The following is a 26,910-nucleotide window of genomic DNA, read 5'->3' as shown; positions in this document are numbered from 1 at the left end:
GTAGGACTGGCAGGAGGTCTCCTGAGCGTAGGCGCTTGTCAGGTGAAGTGCACGATAATAAAATGATCTTCAATCCGCACAGGAACACAGAAGGATTAATAGGAGATCTTTGGCCACAGAACTAATGATGCTAATAGTGATGTTGACACTTCCAACTGCTGCTTCTTAACATTGTCTTTGGAAGGACTAAGTTTGTTTGAATATAAATTATAGAGTACTGCTATTTTTAAGTAGAAACTGAAGTTAGAAGTAAAATAGGCTCCATCATTTGGATAATCCATGGAAACAACAAACTGATGCATGAAAACGCAGTCCCGATGCATGTCCTTCAGCAGCAGTGGGTCTTTTGCAAAGGCTTCTACCAGCTGTGTTGGTTGTATTTTTTTACAAAGGGATTTCTTTACATGTTTCCTTTTTATGCCAATGATATAAACGAGGGTAATACGTTTTACTTTTGGTTTACACATCAGTTGTAAAACCCCATAAAAAATTATATTAAAAGAAAGAACTTCTGTGGCAAACTTCAGTGTTGAATTCTTGGTAGTGAAGAATGGAGAAGAGTGGAAGTTTGGCATACCGGCTCAGGAAGCTTTCTGTTCGAGGGAGTGCATAAATCCTGGAAAATTTCTTCTGGTGTGTGATCCTTAGTAGTACTTGGTATGTAAATATCAAATTCTCTTTGCAGGGGCTTGCAGCTCTCTGCGTTCATCTCATTGTTGAGGGAAGGAAAACCATTCTCTCTTCTAGGGAAAAAAGACCCCGGGAATAGATACGCTGCAGTTGGCATATGAGTTTTGAAGAAAAGCAGGGTCTGGGTGTTCTCTGGGTGTCGTGGAATCTGATTCTGATAGAGGCTGAAATACCATTCTTTGTGTCTTCTTGTGAGCAAAGGTGAGATATTAAGCGAGGTGCTGTTTCAGGAACTAAATGTTTCACTGTGGCAGCATTTCCTGTACACAGTTGTCATGGGAAGAAATTGATATGTGCTAAGACAAAGATGCTATGTAGGAAAAGTAATTAACAGCTGAATTAAATTGTGACAGTAGAAACAAAAATTGTCATGATGGAAATGAAAAGACATGCGGAGCAGAATATTGACATCTGGGACATACGGTACGGACTCCAGTAGCCTCGGTCCTTAGTTCTGGAGGGCAAAGGTATTTAGTCTTAAATAGGTGTTAGATGGCTTTCCAGAGAATAATGTAGATCAGAAAAGAACTTCCATGAGATCACAGATAAACGGCTTCTAGATTTTAAGCATTTGCTATTTCACACCATGAGTGGGCTTCCCCTGGCCCTCCACAGGTCTGGAATTGTCACACTTGCATTTATGAAACATTCTTCATTAATTTCATTCAAGGGTCTTTGTTTCTTCTCTTGTATACAAGGAAGAAGGCAAGTACCATTAATTCAGAGATTTGAGATTTCTTGGGATTTTGGGGGACCTTCGTATGCCCTTAAACTGTCCCTCTCAAGATAAACGTTGTTGCAGACTGCTCATGTGTTTGTGGACCGATGATGGTGTAGAGTGGGGTGCATAATTCACTGCCTTTGTGTGCCGTGATCTCTGTGTAGGAGGTTGGGAATTTTAAGCTGCAGTGTTTAAATTAGACCTGTCATGCACGTTTTGTTAATCCAAATATTATCTTGAGCTGAAGCCTCACATGCAATTTGAATCAATGCTGGGCTTTCCTTTTAAAAGAATATTCAGCTATTATTTTTAAATGTGGACTTTTAACTAAGTCTGAGTCTATTTCAGTTTTTTGGAGGGAGTGATGTACTGAAGCTCATTAATGTTGGTTTTATTCCACTCTGATCTTTTCAAAAACAAGAGAGATGGAGTTTAATAAAGTGCTTTTTATTAACTGCTCTGTCGTGATACTTATGCTGACTATTTTGGAGTTAAGGTTCTTGCAACAGTAATAAATTAGGTGTTATTTCAAGATCTTCAGAGCTTAAAACTGAGCAGAGTGACTTCATGAAATCACAGAATGCAATAGAAAGAAATTTACCTCTTTTAGACTGTCTGCTGAAGGTGTATAAATAAACAATTTATATACTTTGGTTTAACCTCTCATTTTCATTCCTGTACCTCTGAGTAAAGACGATTTCCTATGATGCTTACATTTATGTGTTAACAGAAAAAATTGTAGTAAATTTTAGCAAATATATATGGGAATATTGATTTCTGTTGTTTGGGGATTTTTTTCTGCCGTTAAATTCTTAACCCATTGGGTCTTTCAATATTTTTCCATTTAACAAAGTCTTTTTTAGTCAAAATACTGAAAGGCTTTTTGACCCCTTTTATTCTTTCTTTTGAGAAATTAAGTGTGTATAAATGATAAAATAAATCTAGGCATACTTTATGGGAGGTTTTTAAGATAGAGGGAAAGTTTCAGTATTCATTGCAAACAATTCTGATGATACTAGTGCTGTGCAAAATAATGACCAAATTGGGGAACATAAGTGAAGATGGAATTTTTCAGTGTTCAGAAATATGTAATAACCTGTTATATAGGCAGTGACAAGTCATGTTTACAAAATGCCTGTTTCCTCCCTTTAAATTATGCCATCTTTCCACTATATTATATATATTATCGTAAAATATTGTTTATCATTAAGCAGGTTTTTTCATTCAGATTAATCTATTGCCTGTAAAAGCAAAGCATTCCTTTTTTATTATTTTCATTTTAAGTCCTCCTTTGCTTTTGTCTGAGATAGCAATGGTATTTAGAGAGCTGCTGAAACAATACCTTGAAATAGAATGCTTCCTGAATCAGGACCTTTCCTCTCCTCTCCTTATCCCATTTCTCATGTTTTTCAACTTTAGTTTGGAATACATACAGACTTTTGTAGCCTATTTCTCTGGTAATTTTACCTGTCTTATATCCAAATTTCTTTGTGGTCTTCAGTTAAAAAATTGTTTTGGGAATTGTTGGGAAAAAGCCACTGACTAATACAATATTTAACACAGCCCGTAATACAATGCAATTGCCTATTTGTTCTTGCATTTTATTATTAATTTAAAATTATATGACATGGCAGCACTAAATAGAACACAGTATTGCTCAAAAATACCATATCACTTGGTAAGACTGACTAAATTTGTAATATCAAAATAAGCTAGTGCCACGCATGCGTATGTATTTCAAGTAGTTGATGCTAGAAAAGCAAGTATGACACACAAGTCAGATCTACTCTAACATGACTGATTCAGAATTTAATTTTCTGTGTATCCACTTTCTTGTCAGCTGTTTTATCCACTTCTCATTTGTTCCACTCATAGTTGGAATAAATTAGACATTAAACAGAGTTCACCCCAATGCCTCCAGTATTCATTGCCCTCTTAGCGTTCTCTTTTTTTGTTTTGTTTTGTGGTTTTTATTTTTTTGTCCTTTCTAAATGTGGCTGTTAGTGTTCTAGGTAAGCATCCTAACTGTCAGATGTGTGGGGGGGTGGTGGTGTTCATGGGTGGTTTTGCTTTGGGCTTTCAGGGTTTTATTTTTGGGGTTTGCTTCTGAATGAAATTGTACAATTCAGCTGCTGGTTGTGGCTTTTTTAACATTGGAAACTGCATGGGTTTTATTAGAAAACAAGGTGCATGAGCCTTGACATTCGTGCTAAATTAGTTCATGTCTTGAAATGTTTGCTAGAATTAGTTAGATAAAGATTCATGCATTTTATCCAGTAGGGTTTTGTCCTGCTTCTAATTTTTGTTTAAAGAGCCTATCTGCAAGATGGCTGAGTTCAGGCAACTACTATAATAATCACATTGGATGGAGAAGGTCTGTAATAATTTATACAGAATTTATTGTATGAGTTGGAAGACGCTCTATGAATACAACGTTATTTTACATATGAGCTGTTCTTTGTTACATATATCTTTTTCACTTTTAGATATGAGTTGTGGAAGGCGAAACCTCTAAACATCAATTTTCTAGATCTACCACCATTCTGTCAGCATATGGGATGCTGTGCAATTCAGGGCACTATATCACAGCCTGTCCTCAAGCTGAAGAGCTTACCATATTTTTACATTTGTAACTACTATTCATAGAATTCATCTTGTATTAAAACACCTTTTTTTTTCTAAAAAAAAATAATTATCCCCTGTGTCAGGGAAAAGACTCTACTGACTGTTGAGGGAAGGAGTGAGGAGAAATTGTAGGCTGCTCTATACCTGAATAAAGCAAAAATGAAAACCACTGTGCTAAAGCCTACATTTGCTAAGCTTTGCTGTATTAAGGCTACTAACATGGTTTTGGGAGTATAGCCTATGTGCTGTTTATTAAGTAGATAGAAACTCCTACTTGTTTTCAAAAGTCCTCCTTAAGACGTTGCAGTATCTGTAGCCATTAAAAGTTATGCAAATTTACATCATTTGTGGCAAGTTATATCTGTTCCTTTGATTTATTTAGACAGAAATCAAATCTGTGTCATCTAATCTACATGACATAAAATGATTCCTGATAAAAAGTGCATGTGCTTTTTTTATCCCTTACTCTTGTAAGAAAGCTTTCTTGTCACTAGAAAGCTAACTTTCTAGTGAATTTCTAATATTAATTTTCATCTCTTGGAGAACTGCTAATGATTTAAAATGCAGGTATCTCCTGGAAGCTAGTTTACCTAGACCTGGACCCAAGTTAAATAGAATCTCATACACACACACACACACACCCCCAAACCAAGTTGACTTTTAATGAGTTGACTGGTTTTGGAAGAAGGCTAGCTAAGGGTGTTTACTGACAGAGTATTTTTTAAAAGTGGAGTTTCTGTTGAGTGGCACTGAAATACTTGCATTTTTGAAATTTCCAATTCCCATTCCTGGTGTCAGCTTGTATGAATCCTGAGAACATGATGCTCTAAGTCTCTGCTCCCTACAGTATTTCATGCCATTTGCTGAGGGAAATACAGGGTGAGTCAGCAAGCACTATCATCTTAGCAGAGCACTGTTGGAAGCAACAAAGGATGTGATAGTGAAAAATTATACTGTACATCAGAAGTGAAAGAGCAGTGTGTAAAATATGAAAGGGGGAAAGCTGTCACCGGAGTCTGTGCGATAACTCTCCTGTCTCCTGGTTCTGGCAACTTCATTTAATAAGCTGTAGTGTTGTTTGGATATCTCAAAGAAAACGTATCTGGTGGGGTAAAATGGAGATGTGCTTGGCTTTGAAACATCAGGAAAGATCACAGAGAGTCTGTCTGTGTTCTTATGTAGCTTATGGCAATTTGGGGCTGGTCGAAGGGTCCATAGGAGTAGGTAGTCTTCTGTTACACAAGCAGATACGATGGAGGCGACAGGTTTTCAGGAGCACAAGTTTTCTTGAGTTCCTGAAGGAGACTTCATGTGCCAAAAAACTTGTCTGTTCCTTTCCGTCTCATATCAGCTTGTCTAATAACAGATACTGTCTTTGCCAGAAAACATTATCTTGCTGAATTTTCAAATAAGAAGTTGCAAGATAAGAACAAGGATCTATAACCGACTATTAGAGATAGAAGCATGGTCAAATTTCAGACATAAGCATCTTTGCTAAAGATACTGTTCCTAATGATTTCTGTTTATTTGCTGATAAAACATGATTGAAACAATCCCAGAAAATTATCACTTTTCAGTTTTAGAAAAAAATTGATCTATTTTATTTTTTTAAAGTAGTGAGAATATTTAAACATATATATACTCTGAGCCTTAGGGTCTTTTTGCATCATCAGTATATAAATTCTGAAGAAACAAATAATGACTTTAAAACATTTACCTAATGTCTTTATTCATACTTTGTGATTCATAAGAATCAGAATTAAATTACTTACCACAGGCAGCCATGACTATCAACTTTCCTGACCTTACTTATCAGTCTGAAGGTAGGGTGCTCGTAGCTCATTTGGTTTTAACGAAGATCTCTGCAAGAGCTTGATCGTGCTTATAGAAAAGGATTGCCATGTCTTGCAGATTGCAGTTACGCTTTAAAAAACAAAATAACAATGTAGTGGGTGGAGAAAGGGGTTTATCTTAATACGGCAATTGAGCACAGTGACACATACTCAAGTGAGGAAAACCTGTTTTCCTGTAAAATGGTTTTGAGATCAAAATCATGTGCATTTTATATGGAAGTGATTATGAATATAATTTCACTGATAAAACAATGAAATACTCTTAACAAGCTTGTCTCCATTCCAAATTTGTATTGAGAAGTAAAGGAACTGTGTGATGTCTCTTTGCCTTGTCTTGTAGGTACAAAATTGTTTAGGGTGCTGCAGAGTAAAATAGGCCCACAGTGATAGCTGCTTCCAGTGATACTTACTTCTTGCCTTTAAAGCAGAACCTAATTTAGATTGTGAGAGAGATGGGATGTCTATCTTGAAATAACTTCTGAAACCAGCAATGAATGTATTTAATAAATAAATTTTAAAAAACTCTTTCAGTTTCTCATCTCTGAAGAAAGATGGGTTGTGCAAAGGTCAGAGCACTATCAAACCTTTTCTGTTTGTTTAAAGATGGCTGACAAGTAGGTCATTTGCTTGAGTATTTATATACATTAAGAGCTTAATCCTGGTTGTGCAGGTTTAACTGTTTTGGTCCAGGCACAAAAGGCTTTCTTAAATGAAAAAAAGAGTTTATACATAGTTTCTTTGTAGATAGTTTTGGAAATGTTTATATTTGGATAGTCGGGAATGTTTATATTTGGGTAGCTGGGAATGTTTATTTTCCCAGGAGCTTCTGGAGGTTCCTGTGAGAAAATTCCTTGCTCCCCTCAAGTGTGGATTGTTGGCATTGCGGACAAAGCACGTGGGAGCCCTGGACACAATAGTCATTCTCATGACAGTACTGCAGTTCTACAGGTTGGAAGGCCCATTTTCTAGGGAAGTACAGCTATAAGCTTGCTAAAATGGGCTTTTATTAATAGATAGATCCTGTCTCCTAAGGCAAAGAAAATAGAGCTCATAGCAAGTCCAGAAAAAAAAAAAAAAATCTATGTGCTCCCTCTCATCTGTCTAACCTGTATTTATGCCTTCTACCGCAGTAAATCTGATGAGCAACGTTACCAGATTTCCCCAAACCAGAAGTGAATTACCATCTGTTAGGTAAAACCGCCACCGGATCTTAGCCTCCACTGGTTTTTAAACATTATCACAAACTGTCGTAAGAACAAAAGAAAAATCCTTACTGATAAATCTTATTTTCCCTGCTTCTCTGGAAATATATGTGAGTCTTTCAAGCTTCCACTTATTGGAGAAAAATTTGGTGTGTTCAGAAAGCTCTCGGTCTCCTAAGGGAAAAGGGGTTGCCAGCTGACAGGACTCTACCCACAGAGCTGCTTCAAGGCACTCAGTCTAGAATAATAGAAATGGAATGAAAAACAGTAATCTCCAAGTACGTGGCCCTGTATTTTCTACTAATGTGAACTTTTTGGATGAACTAAGACTTCATGCATCGGAAATAAATTACGCGAAGGACAATGCAGGTAAATTAGCTGATCGAAGCGTGACTGAGCAGCTGATCTAATGCAGCGGAGAGAGGCGCACAGGATTCCCGGGTGAATCCAGAGCACTACATTCAATATGCACAGGTTAGGCCTTTTCTGGAAAGCTGTCAGTAATGTTATCGTTCACGTTCAAGAAAGATGAATTAAGACTGGAACAGATAGGGTGATCTGGGGAATGGAGAGCCTGTTGTATGACGGTGTATTGGAAAAGCTTGGCTTATTATCCTAATGAAATAAAGTATGAGAGGGCATATGATTCCTTTCTTGTGAATACATCAGGAGACAGGTATGAGGAACAGAAAATAATTACTTAGCTAAAAGACCGTGTTGGCAGAAGAGCAAATGAGTATAAACTTTCCATGAATAATGCTGGGCTGCAAATTAGAAAATTACTCTGAACTATTACAGCAATCATTTTTTTTGGAATGACCTTCCTGTCAGAAGGGTGGGAGAAGAGATTCAAATAATTTCAAGGTGTAGTTCAAAAATGTGTGAAGGGGTTTTATTATGCGGTGTCCATGACAGTAAAGTATTGAAACAAATGATCTGGAGGTTCTTACGGCTCTGTGTTGCTGATAGTTCTTTTTATTAAAATATCAGGCTCTTGACTGCCTTTCAAACTGTTAGGACTGCTTTTGAGGAGAGTGGGGTTAGTCAGAAAATGAGTACTCATATTCTTTCATATGGTAAAGCTGAAGCAGCTTTCTCAGCTTCTCTCAAAATCTCTTATGGATGTCCAGAATGCTGACAGATGGGCACTGCTTGTAAACATGGCACAGACTTTAGGGAAATGATATTATTCATTTTAAGTCTTCACAAAAGTTCTTTCTGGTGGTGCTACTGCTGCAGCTGTGTGTAGCAATAACTCTGGGAAAATGCATGGCTGGAATTCCCTGAGGGAGACACCCAGTGGGAAATGAAGGTCGGGACTGACTGGCTGAGCAGAAGTGCTCTGAAATATTCACTTTAAAAACTCACATTAAAAAGTTAACTTAAAAGGGAGGCAGGGGATAAAATCTTCAGCTTTCTTTTTCGGTAATCTTATGACAATTTTCTGCTTCTGTGGGAGCTGATGGTCAGTTCTGTCCCTCCCATAAAAATAACTAATTCCAAGTACTGAACTTTAGGCTCCCAGCAGGCAATGCATTCAGGTATTGGCAGAGGGATAATACCAGCTTCCAGAGGGAACTTAGGTGGAGGATGCACACTGGGGACATGACTGCTAGAGCTGCAGAGCGTTTTAAATTCTGAGTTCTTGTTTTTAGCTGCTCTCATGAGTCAGAAGGCTGAGAGATATTTCGTACAGAGTATTGAAAAGTCTGGACTTGTTTAAGGCAGCAAGATTTTTTTTCTGTGTTTAATTTGCGAATAACCTTCTGCCATGTGAGTAAATGCTGCAACCTGTTGAGGAACTGGGAGTGTTGGAAATACCCATACTAGATGCAAGTATAAACTTTGTTTCTAGTAACTGGCTCATCAGTGTAAACAGTGTCATGTTTAACTTATAATAAGATTTCTGAAGAACTTAATGCAACTTTTATGGTAATAGATAAAAATTATGAAACACAGATTTTAGCATATCCAAAACCAGACTGTTTCTTCATTAAAGAAAAAACAGGAGTTTCAATTCATTTTGTCAAGATATTCAGAGTCATAGTGCAATATTTACTTAAATTTTGATGCAGAAGATTGTGTTCCAGTAATTTTATACTGCCATTGAGTTCGTCATCTGATCAGTCCAGCAATATTTGCCTTAACTGATGTTGTGTGTCACACACTGAAGAGAGGCTGTGGTGACTGGCTGTTCATCTGACAACTCTATGTGCTTTTCACCACCCTTGGCTTATGTCCTCTCAAGTGTCCCCTGAAATAAGTGGTTAGAGTACAAGTTCTTTCCTTGGCTTCTCTAGCATGTTTTTTTGGCAGAGGTTCTCTGATACTCATATGGAAATGAGCAATTGTTTTGTTTTTTTTCCCTCCTCCTATCCAGCTGCCTCAGGCCCTGTGAGCAGTGTGAATACTTTCAGTCTAGGAAGGCATTTTCCCCTGAAACTCCAGCTTGGACACTCCAGTTGTAGTCCACTGCTTCAGGGGAGCAAGATGCTCAAACAGGCAGGCCAAGAGATTGCCAGATCAGTCATGTTTTGCTCAAGTGGGATGCACAGCTAGATGCAGAGGGGGAGAGGCGTGGTGAGAAAAAGTGTGAGAGAAAAGCCTATGTATGTAGTTCTACACCCTATTTTCATAATCATTCTGGAGCGAGTATTCTTTGGGATGTAATTTGTCAGAACATCCGGGTTTCCCTGGATGCAGTTAACTGCTGCCTTTTTTTGGATTGTGGAGTCTGTCTCAGTGATCTTTGGGTAGTGGAATTGTAGTAACCAGCCTAAGATATTCGGATTTGAGCAAGTAAAAACTCCCTGTTGGCTGGCCCATACAAATGAATAGCCAAGAAAAGCTTAGGAATGCTCCATCAGTAGCTTGCTGACAGAAGCTAGAATTTGCCTTCTGTGACTTTTCTTTCACAGCAAAAGCAAGCAGGGAAGAGCAGGCATCCCAAGCACTTTGTGATGTGATTTTTTACTCATCAGATTTTGTGGATTGTTCCCAGTATGCAACAGACTTTAAATGGGTGAATCCCAGAAATTGGGTGGGGGGGAGCAAGTGGCTTACTGGTTGATTGTAATGACTAAGGATGTTATGATGTTATGATATATTATATAAATATTATAACTGAGGAAGTGCCTGGAATATTCAGTACCTATACAAGATTATAGAAAGCTTCTTCACGTGCTTAGGCTTTGTTTAAAAGAACTGAGAGATGGAGGGAAGAGCCTGTATTTCAGCATTTTGGTACCAGTGGCCATTATAATGATTGCAAAAATTAAATGTTTTTGAATTTTGCAACTCCTTCAAAAAAAAAAAAAAAAAAAAGCTGGCTGATAAGCAACCAACCAAACAGCAATGCAATGCTGCCTCTGTCAGTCAGCACTTACCGCTGTGGGGACTCCGAGCAGGCGAGTGCTGTGTCGCTTCCCTGTCGCGGCTGGACACGTTGCAGCTGAGAACGGATGGTGTTTCAGGCTGCTGTAATGCTTGAACCATCACGTGTAGGTGTTTCTTCCTGGGTGCAAACTGTGGGCACTGAAACCACAGTGCAAAGGTCATCTTTTGCTGGCAGCTGTTCGCCAGGGGAGTGACGATGATCTCATCATGCAAAACAGGAATGCTTTGCAGCATAGGTCTGCATTAAATCTTAGCTGAGAGTTAACTGGGTGCAGCAATTCATGGCTCTTTCTTTTCCCTGAAAAGCAGTGTACTGCAGCAACTGATACTGGTGGAGTATCTGTACCCCAAGTTTTGATAAAGAGCAAATTAATTACTAGTAGCAGAAGAGCATCTATTTTTAATGATGCTAAGACTCAAATTTTAATTATATCTAATTTATAAAGACCATTTTTCTTTGTCACTTTTAACCTCTCACATAACCTTACAGTGGACAGATCTTTCTCAGTGGAAAAAAAAAGCGCTGCTTCAAATAGGTTAAAAAACTTGAATCTAGTGCTCATGCTGTGTACTACATTAACAAGGTAAACAAACAGTTTCTTCCTTCCATTTTTTTCATTGCATACACTGAAAACATATTAAAGATTATTTAGATTTATATGGATAGATTTGACAGCTTTTTCATATTACAATGACTCGAAGAGATAAATCAAACTTAGGACTTTGCCTTCACATGTTAGTTATTTATCATACGAGTAGCTGTGGAAGAGAATAGACCTAGACATAGGGAGGTTGTTATAACTGTGTTTCAAACGTGTAATTTTCAGCTTCGTGCATTTCAGTTTTGGAGCGTACTGGGGAAGAAACTGTGTATAGGATCTTAGTGCTTTGTGGGGGAAAGATCACTGGCACGGGCTGCCTGTTTTCCTCCTATCACATCTTCAGAACAGTCAGTTCTTAGTTGTGTTTGGTAATTTGCAGAGTGAGTGTCAGCAGCTGACGCTGAGCCGTGCCGAGTTGGGCCCTGTACCCAAGCTGTAACCTCCTTGTGGAACCTGAGCTACAGTGGGCCGTTGCATGGGTATGGTCAGCACTGTTTTGTGTAGAGGCACAGGGACAGGCAGTACAGCTCCGGTACGGCTGGCTGTTACGCTGAGTTGTTAAGCCTCGGTGGATCTGATCTGACTCTCTGTAGCATGTTCCAAAGCACTCATGATGTATAGATTTTTCTGTTACTTCGTCTATTCCAGCTTCTATTCGGATGTTGGAGGTGGCATGTTTTTCCGTGATGCACTCAACCCAGAGAGAGCTCCTAAGTACTCTGTTATATCTGAACTGTGGATTTCAGTTTTTTGAAGGCAGTTCTGATTATATGCCCAAGCTGTAAACAAACAAAAAACTCCCAACCGAACAAAACCAACCAACCAAACCCCAAACAAAACTGTGTGCGTAATCAAATACTCAAGACTTTTTTTTTTTGTTTTCTACTCGTTATTCATAGACCTAGTTTTACACCTAGATGAGCTGTTAAATTCTGTTAACTTCAGTCTTTGCTCAGAGGGATCTCATAATGCTTATCTTGTACCCTGTGTTGATACTCTTCTCTAGAAAGTACACAAAGATGCAGCCTACACAGAGAAGAGACGGGTATTCGGTTCTACAGAAGCTGGAAAGAAAAGCAGTTTATGACGATTCTTAGAGACCGAGAAGTTCATATTTTGTATTTTCCTCACATTATTTCTTGAAAAGCGTGCCTGGAGGTAGTGCATAGTCTCAGTGCTGCACAGATGAATGATTCTGACTCCACACTCTGCAGGAGAGTCACAGTCAAACACTGCCTATAAGTAGTATCCAACTGTACGCAGATATGCCTGCCCTGCTATTTGACCCTTTCAGATAAATAAACAGCTGAAACTGTCTCTTGGTATACAGCAAATAATAGGGGCATACATATACTATAGATAGTAGTACTTCCCTATAGATAGGGATATTTTCCCTTATATAGATAGCAATACTTCTCTATTATAGATAGTATGGAAATATATATATAAACGCATAATATTTTCTGCTCTTAATTTTATATTTTATTAAAATATATAGTAAGCATAATATGTAATATATAACTAGAAAAGCATTGCAGTAAATGTGATATAGCATATGTTCCCTTTATTTGTTTTCATATTTAATTTTAACATTGGTTTATGTCTCTGGATAGCAACTTTTCCATTGGAACTGTATCCTTGCAATACCACATGCATGCCTATTGGGAAAAGACTTTCTTGCTTTGTATGGACCCTTAGAAATAATTACGCACTAAACGTTGGAACATGACTATATTAACGTTGTGCTCCATCTAATAAGCAGGTCTCCAACAAAGTATCGATGGAAGTGTTTTACTTTGCTGACTACGCTATGTTGATTGAACTATTTAGCAAATTGTTAATCTATATGATGAAAATAAATAGCTGGTAAATGTACAGCATCTCATCAATATCGTCTTCTAAAAAAGAATTTGCTGCACATACTGGAATGGGATCTGTCCTATAAAAACTGATCAATATTGTTGCAGAACCTAGTAACAATTTCAGCGTTTTCAGCTCATCCAGCACATATACATGAAGCTATAACTTCTTTGACTGAAAAGTTACAAGAAAAATAGTTACTCCCTGACTCTGACGGGTGGTGCCGCATGGCTGGCAGGCAGGTGGTGGCACTGAGGGTGGGGGCTGACTGTCCATAGCAGCTCTCTGTGGAGTTGTGGTGGTTGTATTAGCGGAGTTCAGTGATCACCTTCTGTGCAAAAGGGCCTGTGGGGGAAGGAAAGGTGCAGATGGTCATGGTCCCAGAGCACCTCCAGGTAATGTAAAGGTAAAATTGTGTGTTGTGTTCTGATACCACTGCCGGAGTTATAGTGAGGGAGTGAAATTGTGAATGACTTCCTGGAAGGTGCTGTATTGAAAGAGTGTAAGTCAATTTTTCTGTGACTTCTTTCAGTAGTCTCTCTTATCCTATATTTTGCCTGGTGTGGTGTGTACCTAGTTATTGTGAGATGGCGAGAGCATCTAACAGCAGTGACAGAATAGAGCCAAAGGCTGGGAAGTCATTGGAAGCCACCGGTGATTTGATGAGGTAAATCTAGAGTAACTGAGAAAAGGATCTAGCATTATTTCTTTGCGAAACTTAAGTGCCTTCTGAACATGGCCTTTGATCATAAACTGAAATGCAAAGGCTTTAATTAAGAGCAGGCACAGAAGTTTCAGTAATGATAATGATTCAGTCTTCTGAACTTTGACAGTGTGTGTGAATGAGTCTTAGACTGCCATGAATGACTGAAAGAAATGTTCTTTTTAATCATATAAAACTGCTTTATACTAAAGGACAGTTAATTAAAGATGAATTTGGCATTTATGCTTAGAGAAATTTGACACTTAGATACATCTGTGATAAATGCACTAGAAGGTATAAGGATAGCTACTCATGGCATATTCTATATGAGATTTAAAGAAAACAAAATATATCATGAGCGTCTACTCCAGTGCACTGGTGTTCTTTCTGGCACGATGCGCTGTGGCGTATACAAGATAGCTGTATTATTTTACAAACTAAATCACTGGAAGGAATGCATGTTGTTAACATTTTGCGTTTGACCTAGGTTACAAGCTGCCTTTCTTGCTTACTTTTTTGATCTCTTCACACATCTCTTGTCTGGGAAGGCAAGGCTGTAATACGTATTATTCCAGGGGAGTTCGGTTTTACCCCAATTCTGAATAAACTCACCATTCAAAGGTTTGCATTTTGCTCAGGAAAACCTAGAGCAAATAATGACAAAACTGAAGTTCTAACACAATAACGAATGCTCGAGATTAAATACAAACAAAAAGATAGATTTTATATTTTGTAGTCTTTTTAGAATACTATTGGGGCCATTAGGGAAAAGTTGGTTTATGACAAGGTTTTCAAAAGTACAGCAGCTGTTTTAATCTTGTAATGTACTGGGAGAATATTTGCTCTTTCAAATACTTTCTCTTTCTCTCCTTCCCCGCTCCCCCCTGCCCTTCCCAGGTTCATTTTGTGGATTGGTTCTAGAGCTGAGTTGTTTCTTAGGTTTTGTATTTTGTTATGAACTGTATGACTTTGTGTTTGTAATGGTGCTTGCCTGGGCCTGTGTGGGCATTGCGTAATGGGGCTCTGATAACTGCAGTATTCTAAGAGTTTAAGTTTGTTTGGGAACTCAACCAATAGACAACATGAAAGGGGCCTGACTATCATAGCTCCAATATATGTATTTACATACACATATATGACCTTTCTTTTTAATGCATATTTTAAAACTGTTTCTAAAAAGAAAATATTTGAACACACTTGGATCAAAAAATCCAGTTTCTTTTCAAAAGAAATCTATTTCAGAGAGAAGAGAGGCGCAGTCTAATGCCAGTCCCACCAAACGCACTATTTACGTACATTTTGCTTTATGACTACTGATTGTAAAGTGGTTAAAACCAAATGAACACAAACAAACAAATAAAAAACCATGTAGCTGAACCAAAAATTATTTTAGAACTGAAATCTGGAGTTTGTGGATCCTACTTCTACTACTTTCGTTGTGCCACTAATGAAATTGAGCTTGGAATGACAAACAAGCCACAGAAATTTTTTCCTTATTAAACTTCATTTGGAATTACAAAATGTGCATTTGTTAGATGGAAGACTTATGCTGTAGGTTGGTCAGGTCTTGACATCCCTTTCTGCTCTCTGCTGGGTCAGAGAAACAGAAATAAGTTCTCCTGAACTGAGACTTTATCCAGCAAAAGAAAGAATGAATATTTTATGATTCTAAACGTATGTTTGATACCATTGATTTCAGTAAGGATAAAAGATACTTGGGCTTTGTCTTGCTTTAGAACACACCTTAATATAATTCAAAAACTATTACATATGTTTTAAAATACTGGCTGAACTGCTTCTGGGTTACAAATGCATCTTCCTATAAATAATGATGAAGAGGATGGTTCATTCTTAAATTATTTGTTCACGTTTCTTGAATAAATATCCATAATAATTAGAAAATGGAAATACCTCACATCCACGTTGGGCCAGATGTTACCTGTTGGAGGCTCACATGCAGAACAGCGTTTTAGCATCTTAAAATGGCGTAGAATTTTTGGCCTGACATTGATACCCTTTCTTTCTTTTGAGAACCACATCCGCTGTAATTTATTTCTCCAGCCCTGAAAAGGTTAAGGCAGGTATCGCCATCAAGGAAATATCGCTAGTTTTATTTTCATTTGTGACTTGAAATATTTACAGGTAAATTTTAGATACTAATTTTGTGTTGAAAATTTTGTACTAGTGTTGTGTTGAAAGCCAAATGCCTCGGAGTTACTAATGTTGTGTTAGTGGAAAAAATCCAAATGTAAAATTACATCCAAATGAGGACTCCCACAGATTTCTAAAGTATGCTGGCCCTCATTAAATTAATTATAGCATTTCTTTACTATCTTCAGGCTTTTGTGGAAAAAAAAATTGTTCTCACTCTAGAGAATCAAGGGATAAGAGCTGACTGAGAAAAGGTATAGTTCTACTTTGTCATGTCGCTGTAGCAGATTTTTTGGTTGGCCCTTTCTAACGTCAGCGTGTATTTAGGATAACAAACAGACAAGTAAAAATATCTTTGTTTTAAAGGACATTTTTCTTTTTCTGTACTAAGTTGCAGCTAGAATAAAAGAATTGAGGAACACATTTGAGGGCATGGGACAAAATGCTGACAGATTTGCAAAATGAGTGTGAGTTTTACTTTGAAATCAAGCCAATCATTTGTCCCTGGGGGCCTGTGCTGTAAATGGATATCTGTTATTTAGGCTAGGTAATCGAACAGATGTGAATGCTCAGTACATGCCTCCCTTGTGTGTTGCTGAAGCTGGCATCCTTTTACCAGCAAGCTAATCATATAGCCTGTTTTGGCTCAGGCAGACCATGTTAGAGGGGTGTTACAGAGGTTTACTTACACTTTTTCTGTCCCATTTTTACTGTTTAATCAGTTCTCTGTTCTCAAACAACATTCAACAATAAAATTATATAGACACTAAACCCAGCCCCCCCCACCTCCCCCCCCCCCCCCCCCAAAAAAAAAAAAATAAATCTGTACCAGATGTTGGGAAATACAGAAGAGGAAGTCAGGCTGTCCCATACTTTTTCTTGTGAAATGAAAGCAGGTACAGGGACTTTCCTTCTGTGAATGCCTACAAATATTTGTTACCTCAAAGATGCTCAGGAAGTGGTAGGAGGAGGAAGGGCCATACATTGTATGAGACGGGATCAGGAAGTCTGTTGCCGATCAGCCTGCAAAGGCAAATACTTTTTTGGAGAAAATACTTTTTTATGTACTTCGTTGTTTCACTTGTGGTTGAAAACAATCTAGATGAAGAATTCTGGCAATCAAGTTAGAGCCAAAGAGTCTGATTTTCTCCCTTTAGAGAATCAGGAAAGCTGAGAATGGTAAATGGGTAGTGGTGAGAGACTTTTCTCCACAGGAGCCAGAAGATACTGTGCTTAAATTATTAATTAATTTTTATTAAATTATATATATATATATACATTTATCTCCAAAATGTAGAAAGTGTGAGGAAAAAATATATGACCACTTCTCTCATTCTTATTGAAAAGTAACAGCAAAACAATAATGTTTCATTTGCCTTTTTTATTTTTTCTTCTTTCCTCAGGTCCGCACCAATGTCCTACCTGATCACAAGGAGCCAAGAGCAGATGTTGGAGTAAGCAACTTTTTTTCATTAATCATATTTTTTTTCACCTCATCAGCAGACACAGGCACCCGATGAAGAGAAATGATGTTCTGCCTAACTGGTAACAGGAGCTGGCAAGCTTTTTTTAATAGCAGAAGTTGGGTTAAATGAATTAAAAAAAAATCAACGCAGGAGTCTTAGTCTGTGATTGATGTAATCCCATTCACATATTTCTTGAAAATCCTTTTCAACTGAAATTATCCTGAGACAAGCACAGCTATTTAGACTTCCTGCTACTGTCATACAAGCAATTTGGATGAGATTGAGAGCTTGGAATTGCATTGCCTCAATAAGCCTGGCCTGTCACCTTCTGGTTTTCATGTTCAGAGTATGAAAGGTTCTGCTGTAGAAGTTGCCTTCGGGTTCACTTTAAGAAAAGGCACTGGTGACATATGGAAGACTTGTTTTTCTGTGTAGGTCTGTAGAACTTACACCAAAGGTATTGGGATGCCATTTCTGGGTCTGAAAAAGCTAGAACCTCACAGATAATATGGACACTTCATGGGGGTGGGAGATGTTGGACCTGCTAGAGCTGAATAAAACACCAAACACCATCTAGTGCAAGTATCAGACTTCAGTCTGCAAACATTTAAAGTGACTGGATTTTTAAATTTTTAGCCTAAGGTGTTGACTACTGCATTACCAGGGCTTCCTTGGCATGGTTTCCAGGACTTCGGCTAGTGTTTGAAAAATGTGTAGCTCAGCAGCAAGTTCAATCTTAGAGAAATAATCAGTGTGTTTCAACTTTTCGTATAGCTATTATAGAGACTTTTCTCTTCGGCTAGCTGAGATTATTCATCAAATTACTCAAGGCACATATCTTAAGTTTTATAATCATAAGTACCCCACTAGCAAAATTACAGAGGAGCTTTACTCTGTAATTAGCATTACAGCAGCAGTTCTTTTTAAAGCCTACTTTTCAAGCCTCTTCAAGTCACATGTGCAAAGTTAGACTTGTTTGTAGACTGCCAGTTCAGGCCCCAGGGTAGACTATTTGTATCTAAATCAGTATGGAAGAAGTATTCTTCAGCATTATTTGAAATTAGACCACTTGAACATTAACATAACTCCCTTCATTTGGGTCATGGGATCATTCACAATTTTATTTAATTTTCAGTATAGCTCCTAATTGCATTGTCAGGCAAATAAAATTTTATTCTAAATAAGCATAAGATTATGAAACTAATAAGTAGAATTTTTTAAGCCCATAAAATCATTCAGCTTTAATTTCATAAGCCTGGAGAACTAGATACGACACTTGGAGACAGTTAGTGGGTACAATGACAGAAAATCCTAGATTGTATAAGGGAGCAGTGTAATTGCTTCTTAGCCCTGATCATATGAGGACTCTGAATTAGGGTTCTTAAATAGATTTATAGTTAAATAATACTGCAGAAAGAAGCCACAAGTGGCCCAACCTGTACAGTTTCATTCCAAATATGCCTCTCCCCCTTTCCAAATGGTAAGGTTGCAAATACAGGCACTCAAATGCCATGAAATGCCAAAATAAAGGCTGTTATACAGACACTGTGCTGCAGAATGTGTTCTCGTACCAAGAAGGATATGCTCCTCTAAGAAGATAACTGACCTGAGCTAATCGTGCCAACATAGGGTTTTAGTGAAGAAACAGTCACGCTGACTGATCTAATGGAAGACAGGACTATCTGTGTGTTCACTCTAGCAAGGCTGTGCATCACCCTGTGTCTCACCTGGATGTATTTCTTGTAAAAGTACATGTTTCATTTTGGCACTGAAAACTAACCGCAGTCTCTGCTTGTATGGCTATGGCCTTTTTCTCTATATGTTTCCTATAGGCATAGGCCTTTTTTCTTCCTTACTTCCTCTTCAGCACTTCCCAAATCCAGTGTTTTCCCAACCTTCCCTAGAGTCTCAGCTTGTATCTTTTCTCCTTTGCTGCTCAAGTGCAAACCAAAGCACAGGAAATCTAAGCCTATATTATTGATAGAAATGGGCCATAACTGATTACTTAGTTTTCCCAATTGGAGACCAGTGTTGGTGCTTACCTAAATTGACAACTATGATTTGAACTGTACATTTTGTATGCAAGAAAACCTATCTTAGTGTAGAGCTTTATTGTTAGCATTCAAATACTCAATATTTGGCTGGCCTTCCTGAAAGAAAGCAGGCTTACGGGTTTTTTTGGTGGTTTTTTTTTGTGTGGGTTGTTTTTTTTTTTTTTTTAACCAGAGGAAGTTACACTTCTCAGTAGCAACAAATTATCTTTTCTTTTTCCCTGAAGGGGAAAGTTGCTCTCCGCATGTAGCCTGTGTTGACTCTGAGCAACTTGATTCTTCTTGAATTTTGCATCCAAGAGCATGTATAATTTACCCTGGAATTTTACTTTGCCATTCCAACAGTAGACTAAAATTAGTATAATGTAATAAAAACAGACTTTGTGTACTTTGTTTTTTTTTTTCCAAAAATTCAATGTAATCTTATGATCTCAATATAATTTTTTCAGAGCAAGTGATATTGAGTTTTATATTTGAAAGTTAAATGGGTAGAAGATGGCTGTAGACTGTTACTTTCTTTTCTATTGTTCCCAGGGCAAGAATGCTACTGTTGGCCAGGGTGCCCAAATACGATTTTGAGCAATATGTAGCAGGATATGATCAGAGGGTAAAAAATAACCAAAAGCAAAAGAGGATTAATTTGTTTTCCTCTTCGCACTATTTTCTTGATGATGCATTGCAGGTGATTTTGATAGAAGGAAAAGATAGTCGTGTAGCTTAATTTAACTTTAGGTCTTCCAGTTCCATTAGACATTTCTCTGTGCTTGTGCTGCAATGAAGAGGTCCACCTTACAATGGAAGAGGAAGAAACAAGAACTTACAAATGCTGCATAAACTAGATGGATGCAAAATTTCTACTACTAAACTTGCACAGAACTCGATGTAAAAATACCTTCTCAGCAGGTACATTCATGTTGGGAATACATAGATGGTAGTGCCTAAGGCTTGAGGAAACACCATAGCAAGAACAACTTTGGTAAAACACTGAAGGCTTAGCATTTCTTGTAATCTAGAAACTAGAAATATAGAAAGAAGATGATGTAAAATGCAAATGCTTGTACTGAACAGAAATTTTCCAGTGCCTGTACATTTTACAACCTGTCTTTTGTCAGGTTGTCACACTGTTCTTAATGAAAGACAGAGGCTCCTGCCCATAAAACCAGAGTTTACCAATTTGCTCATAATCATGCTCTAGATGTATTAAAATTTTCTACTGGATAGTGTGTCAGACTAGGTTATTGGAATGTAATATTTTTCTAGGTACCAAAGAAAGATTTCAAAGTGTCAGACCAAAAAAAGTAACAATTAAACCCTAAAATATTAATAGAGATGTTATCTTTTCTTTCTGCTTTGTTTTGTAGCGAAGCTTCCTGGGCTGTACAACTTTCAGAGTAGGAGACTTGATAAAGTCAAAGGAGCAACAGTTGACTCTTACTCTCAGGTAAGTGTCTTCCTCTTTTGCAAACCATGTTGAATTAATCACCCATGGCATTTGATGATTGCTGCTTGACTGTGTGTGAAGCTCCGTATTACTTCAGGTATATTAGATGTCAACTTCAAGTGCTTGTATTTCTACCATGCACAAAGTCAAAATAAAATACCAGTTCTTTAAGCTGGAGCTTGCCATGTGTCAGATTAGAAAAGGTTTGTAATTTTTTGGGACGGTAACATATGGGAGAATAGCAGGGACCTTGAAGTAGGGGATGTTCTTTCAAAGCTTCCTTTAGAAAGGAGCATGAGGTTCACAGTTTCATTTGATGAGTGTGGTTTAAAGAATTAATGCTGTACAGCTTGCCGGTTTGGCTACTAGGCATATTTAAAGATGGTGGACCTAATGACTCAAGGCTTCTCTCATATGAAACTGGCTGCAGTTTCCTAAACTCATTACATAGTGGCAATGCAGGGGTGTTGTACAACTCTAATTAGTGACACGGGGTACAGAGTTGCAGGAGAGTCAGAGGCAGTGTTCAAAAACTAGGGCTGGGATGAACAGATATTTCCTAAAGCTGTTCACTGAAGAGAAAAAAGTCAGTTTCCACCCCTGGTACTGACTTGCATGGCTTAAGATGAATCAAGATACAAATCAAAACTTTTTGAAGGTTAGGGGAAACCTTTTAGGCTGTGATTTTCAGAATTAATTCATTGGACTTTGTATAGTGCAGGGATTTTGTTGAGCTGATTTTTGCAAGCACAGTGGAGGCTTGCTTGGGATTACCGGGTATGTACAGATAAGCATCACAGAGCAACTGCCCAAACTCACCATGTTTCTATATGGGCAAAATTTTGGGAGAAAAGAAGCTGTGACTAGGAAAACTGAGACGCTGGTATATGTTCTGCCTGGGAGGTACACAGGTGATGTAGAAAAGTTGTGTTTCATTCTTTATCCTGTGCACATGAAGCCAGCCTTGATGTGGCTGAAGGCCCATATTACAACCAATTTAACACTGTTGTGGTACTGCCACTATGTCAAGGATGCTGCATTTTTTTGAAATTGAAACTTCTTGAAGTATTTTGGTTTTATTACTGCACCTGCCTTCCTATCATAACAACAATAGTTGCATACGTGTGTGTAGTTTACAGGGCAAAGTTAACAAAATGCCTTAATTCAATTTCTCCCAAACACAGAAAATGTCATGCTTAACAAGAACTTTGTTTTCTAGCAAAGAAAACCAATCAGATAAAATGTGACCTGACTACTCTCTATGGAAATGTATGGCTAGATAAACAAATAAACAAATACCAACTTAGTGTTTGTAAGAGTCTGTTCTTACAGAATTTCAAGTTGTTTCAAGTTCTTTGGGACAAACTTTGCCTCTCTGGTTGACATATTGAAAACTTGATTTGATAGAATGCCTCTGATGGTGCCATAATAAGTGACAGAACATAAAGTTTCAGGGAAGTTTGAAAAGAATATGTATTCTGTATCTAACCCATCTAATACGTAAACAAAAAGTTCAGATGGATAACTAATAATCAACAGGTGACAGATTGCCAGGTTAGTTTCAGCTGAACCTCTAAGCTTTTTCAGATCTGCTTTTAATTAATATCTTTAGTCTTCTATGTTCTCTTTGTGCAGCTAACACTAGAATACAAATATGATACCAATGCAAATTAACTTGCAGATACATGAAATGGTAGATTTTAGTTGATTGGATTTTTGTTTTTTTAAGGAAAAAATCCTAACTTAAAAAATGTGGGGTTCTTTCCTGATTATGGCTGTTCAGCAGCACAATATTAGCAGAATTTATCCACATTTCCTCAATGGCAGTTTAAACAGAGGAGTCTAATAATCTAAACTTGATTTCCTCTGATTGCCCTGTTATATTAGTACCCCTCAGGAAGGTAGGAGATATACTAAGGGCCTTGTCAGAGCATGCAGTTCTACTTAATTCTTGTTGATATACTTTGGATGGGAGTTTACCAGGGCGTGCCTGTGATTGAGATATTCCTTTGTGAGATCTGAAGTAGAGATTTAAGGATCCAGAAATAGCTCTGCAGGGTGCCCTGTAAATATTGGTGTAATTGTAGAATCTGGTTACTTTTTCACTGTGTTTCTCAGTTATTATGTCTTGCCATCATTTTTCTGAGGTACTAGGTAACAATATAAAACTGTTTCTAAAGGAATTTTCTCATATTTTTCTCAATTATTTTGTGGAGGGCTGGTGTACATCCACAATTCCTTACTGTTGACAAACTGTGCTCTACTTTTTCCTTGCCGCACCATTGTACCTTAATAGTGATTAGGGGCACAAATTACAAAATCTCTCCAAAATAAGTTTGGTTGTTTTTTTTTTTTTTATTGTTCTTTCTTCTCTATAAAGGTGCCCCAAACTGATGGCTGAGTGTTTATTGTAGATGTGTGCACCTATATCTAATCATAAAAACCTGAACAAGTCAACGTGTAGAACTGCTTTAATGCTGACAATGTAAACAACTGATGTTGGCAGAGGAATTTAGATACTGGAAACCCGAGATCGCAGTTTCCAATATGAAATCTATAAAACCAGAAATGCCTTCTATAGATTTGAATGTTTCATTTTGCAATGGTAATGCAATACTCCTTGCTTCCAGCTTTCCCATAGGGTTGTGATGGTGAACAGGATAAATTAAGCTATTGAATAAAACAAAAGCCATATTCAGTAGCAGAATATTTCTTAATATTGACTATATGTTGCAATGTATCCAATTTAAAATAAAAAAGCAATCATGCATCCTTTTTTTCATTGTAAATGAGAGTTAAGTAAACAGATTGCTATTTTAGTAACTCATACTAATATCTATTTTTTTAGTTGTTTTACATTTGAAGTTCTGTTATTTTTTGCCATGCCTTTCTTTTAAGAACAGCATAATGTGTTAGGTTTTTGTTGGGTTGGTTTGTTTGGTTTTGATTGGTTGTTTTTTTTTTTCCCTTGGTTGAGATCTATGGCCTTTTGTAAAGGGCAATCAATTAGTACTTCCATTAGCTGCTTCCCCTGTGGTCGTAGTTTGCCCTGTTTCCAGGAAAGTCCTTTTTAGCTTGGGTGATTTTGGCATGATTTCCAGTAAGTTACATGTAAGAAGCAGCAAAGGAAAAAGATAATAGTGCTCTTTTGTGCTCTCTGTAAAAGTAAGGTCTGTATGTCTAAGATGCTCCTCTTAGTACAAAAGTATAAGTAGGCTACTTAAGTATGAAACTAGGGTCATATTAATACCATTTGGATCCTTTCACCTCTGTAAGCAGGAACTTTATAGTGGTGGAGCTAACCATACAAAACCAAGAACTAAGACAGAGTGCATGAATTATGCAGATTATCTGAGAGAATCTGCCTGTGGATGTCTGTCAATCATGTACTATACAGATGTTCTTTAAGCATGTGGCTGTACTTGCCTCTTGGACAACAGACAATAGCTATTTTGTCTATCAATGTTCTTTTTTTAGCTGTCATATTTTCTTTTATCTTGGGCAGGGCCAAACCTATTTCCTTTAAATAAAGGAGATAAACCATAGCTATTTTTGGAAAGTTCAGAAAAATAACTCCAAGACTCCGATAAGGGAAGCCCCCCCTACTTCCCTCCCTCTTAATGCTGTCCTCCAAGCACCTTGTAGGTCACTGGGCCAGAAGACATTTAACTGCACTTCAGTAGTAGTTACATTCACAGCGTTTAACTAACTAGAGAGAATTTGAAAGCAGCACACTAATTCTGCAGTTATTTATGTGCATATAACTTCCTCAGTAAATGCTGACTATAAAATACTACATATTTAGCTGCTTTTCCCTATTAAAATTCAGTACAGGTCTGCCTACAACTAGCTTTATTTCATCTCCATCCTCAAATTGTTTCTTGGCTGCTTCATGTCATGTCATCCACCCCAGGAAGCAGGTGAGCAATGGCTTGGCTTTATAAGCCAGGCAAATCTCCCATACACCCGAGGTGAAACTTGTTTTGACATGAAGCTTAATCAACAGTACATTGAAATCATGAAAACTGAGGAGGAATTGAACGGCATAAAAGTTTGTTTACCATAGAATACAACAGAATGTTATTTACCAGTGGACCTGTTTAAAAACAGTATTGATTGCAAAAGGCTCCACTGTGAATTCACAGAATAAACATTTCTATGCAAGTACAACAGTTTTGTGCTTGCTTATTTCAAAATATATTGCATCAGTGGAGAAAACTATTTTATTGGAGAAAGGGGCTACCTGCTAGACTGAAAGTCATGCAGTTTGGTTTTCAGGCAGTCACTCGCTTCGTCATTTATAATTAACGTAGCTATGCAAATACACAGTCTGTTTCTCTTTTTCTTTGTGTTCTTGAGCCATATTTTTTCTCTTCTCTTTTTGGGGTTTTGTTTTTTTTTTTTGGAAGAAAGGTATGGCCATGGGAACCAATTAGCAGGCCTAAATTTGCATATTGAACATGCAGCAATGAGACTTGATGAGAAGAGCATTGGAGGCAAATGGTTGCTATTCTCAGTCCATCCAGCTCACTTGCTTTTCCACTGCTAGTTTGTTACCTTCTTTCTCTCTGGATGCCTGTGTCAACCTTTTATTGCCAGAAGTATTAAGGTGGGCACATATTCCTGCTGCTCGTGATGGTGCTGACTAGCTCCTTCCTTTGCATTTGAGGGAGCTGATACTGACCTGGTGATCCTTAAGGACTTGGGATGGTAAGGAAATCCATGTGTATAATAAACTTTAAATTACTATTAGAAACATTAGTAAGTAATCGTGGTTTTAAACCTGAGCAGAATTCATGATGCCTTCCAAAGTCTCTGGGTTTGGCTCAGCGAGCAGAACAACAATGTTGCTTTTAACACCTATAGGAGTATTTTTTTAAAAAAAAGTTCAAAACATACTGTTTTACTCAGAATCAGCTCTGCAAGGTTCATCAGAAGGAGGCTGCTTGGTGACTCCATCTTAGGTGAGTGCAGACTGTCACAGGATTATGGCTGTGGTAGGTAGAGTGAGCACTGCAGTACGAAGTCATGTTGGACTGAACGGTTAAGGATAGACTGAAACATTGCCAGCTTTGCTGCCAAAGCCTGCATCCTATGACACTGGATTCTAAACCTGGTTTAAAAATCATTCTTCTAACACTGTCTCCTTTTGGTCGTATTCCAAATGCAGATGCTCTGTGGACAGATATCAGGCAATTGGTGCTCCTTGTCCCAGGCTGCTAAAAAAAAAAATAATCAGCTATTTTCCAACTCCATAAGCCAGCTAGACTTTGAGCCATATGTGGGCTTCTTCACATTGACGCTTTTTCTTTATTCTTATTGCTGTATTCCCCTTCCCTGCTGTCCCTGTGCAGGTTTGTCAAGGTGCAATCCTTTGTCCTGAGGGTCTGTAGTGTCTCCTGTCTCGTGTCTGTAAGCAATTTGATGCAGGGACAGTCTTCACTGCACCATGTGAGTGCAGAGTGTGCTTTTCAGCTTTATTAAACTACAGCAAATGAGCTGATTCTATCCTTATGCATTATGAAGTATCCCAAATCCAATTCATTATTCTCCTGCTGCTCTGTTGAGCAGCATGTGCGTATGAGATGGTCTCTTCCTGTCTGTCCAGGCAAATGCCATGAAATGTATACGTGTGTGTGTGTGCGCGTGCACGCAATACTGTTTGTTACTGCAAAGTAAAATAATATAGAATTTTATCTTATTTAAGCGTGATCACTAGGCTTTTTATTTTTCCCACTGCATCGCTTCTGTTTCTCACTTTTAATTTTCTTTCAAGCAAAATTTTAATCTCATGACGTTGCTTGAAAGTTTTAAATGCATGACATGTCTGTTGTTTGAAGACTGTCACGCACCAGTGGTATTTTAAATTCACAGTGTCTGACACAGCTAATGATGATTTATCCCTGGACGTTTATAGAGCTCTTTGTTGATCTGTGTGCCTGTAGCATTCAAAAGAAACTTTGGGTTTTTTCTTGGGGTTTTTTGTTTTTCAAATTGTGTTTTCATATTTCCATGTAGAAAGGTAAGAGAAACAGAGGAAGGAAAACAACTACAGTGTAACAGTCCCACTGTTTAGTTTTATTCTGTTGCATTAACTTCCCTTGCAGATACTGCATGTTTCAGACGGTAATATTACGTATGTATTAGAC

At 37.8% G+C, this 26,910-nt stretch overlaps 1 protein-coding gene across 6 annotated transcripts in view; it reads left to right on the top strand.

The window, feature by feature from the left end:
- The window catches only part of INPP4B (inositol polyphosphate-4-phosphatase type II B), a 338,027-nt gene that overhangs the window by 191,783 nt on the left and 119,334 nt on the right, over window positions 1-26,910 (top strand). For all 6 annotated transcript variants that reach the window (XM_064450242.1, XM_064450240.1, XM_064450243.1 and 3 more), the window contains 2 exons: window positions 17,207-17,257; window positions 20,682-20,761. In XM_064450242.1, the coding sequence (XP_064306312.1) occupies window positions 17,207-17,257; window positions 20,682-20,761 (131 nt within the window). The remainder of the gene's footprint in view (window positions 1-17,206; window positions 17,258-20,681; window positions 20,762-26,910) is intronic.

Source organism: Phalacrocorax carbo, chromosome 4 (assembly GCF_963921805.1).
Source record: "Phalacrocorax carbo chromosome 4, bPhaCar2.1, whole genome shotgun sequence".
Lineage (NCBI taxonomy): Eukaryota > Metazoa > Chordata > Aves > Suliformes > Phalacrocoracidae > Phalacrocorax > Phalacrocorax carbo.
This window is presented reverse-complemented; position numbering and strand designations above follow the sequence as displayed.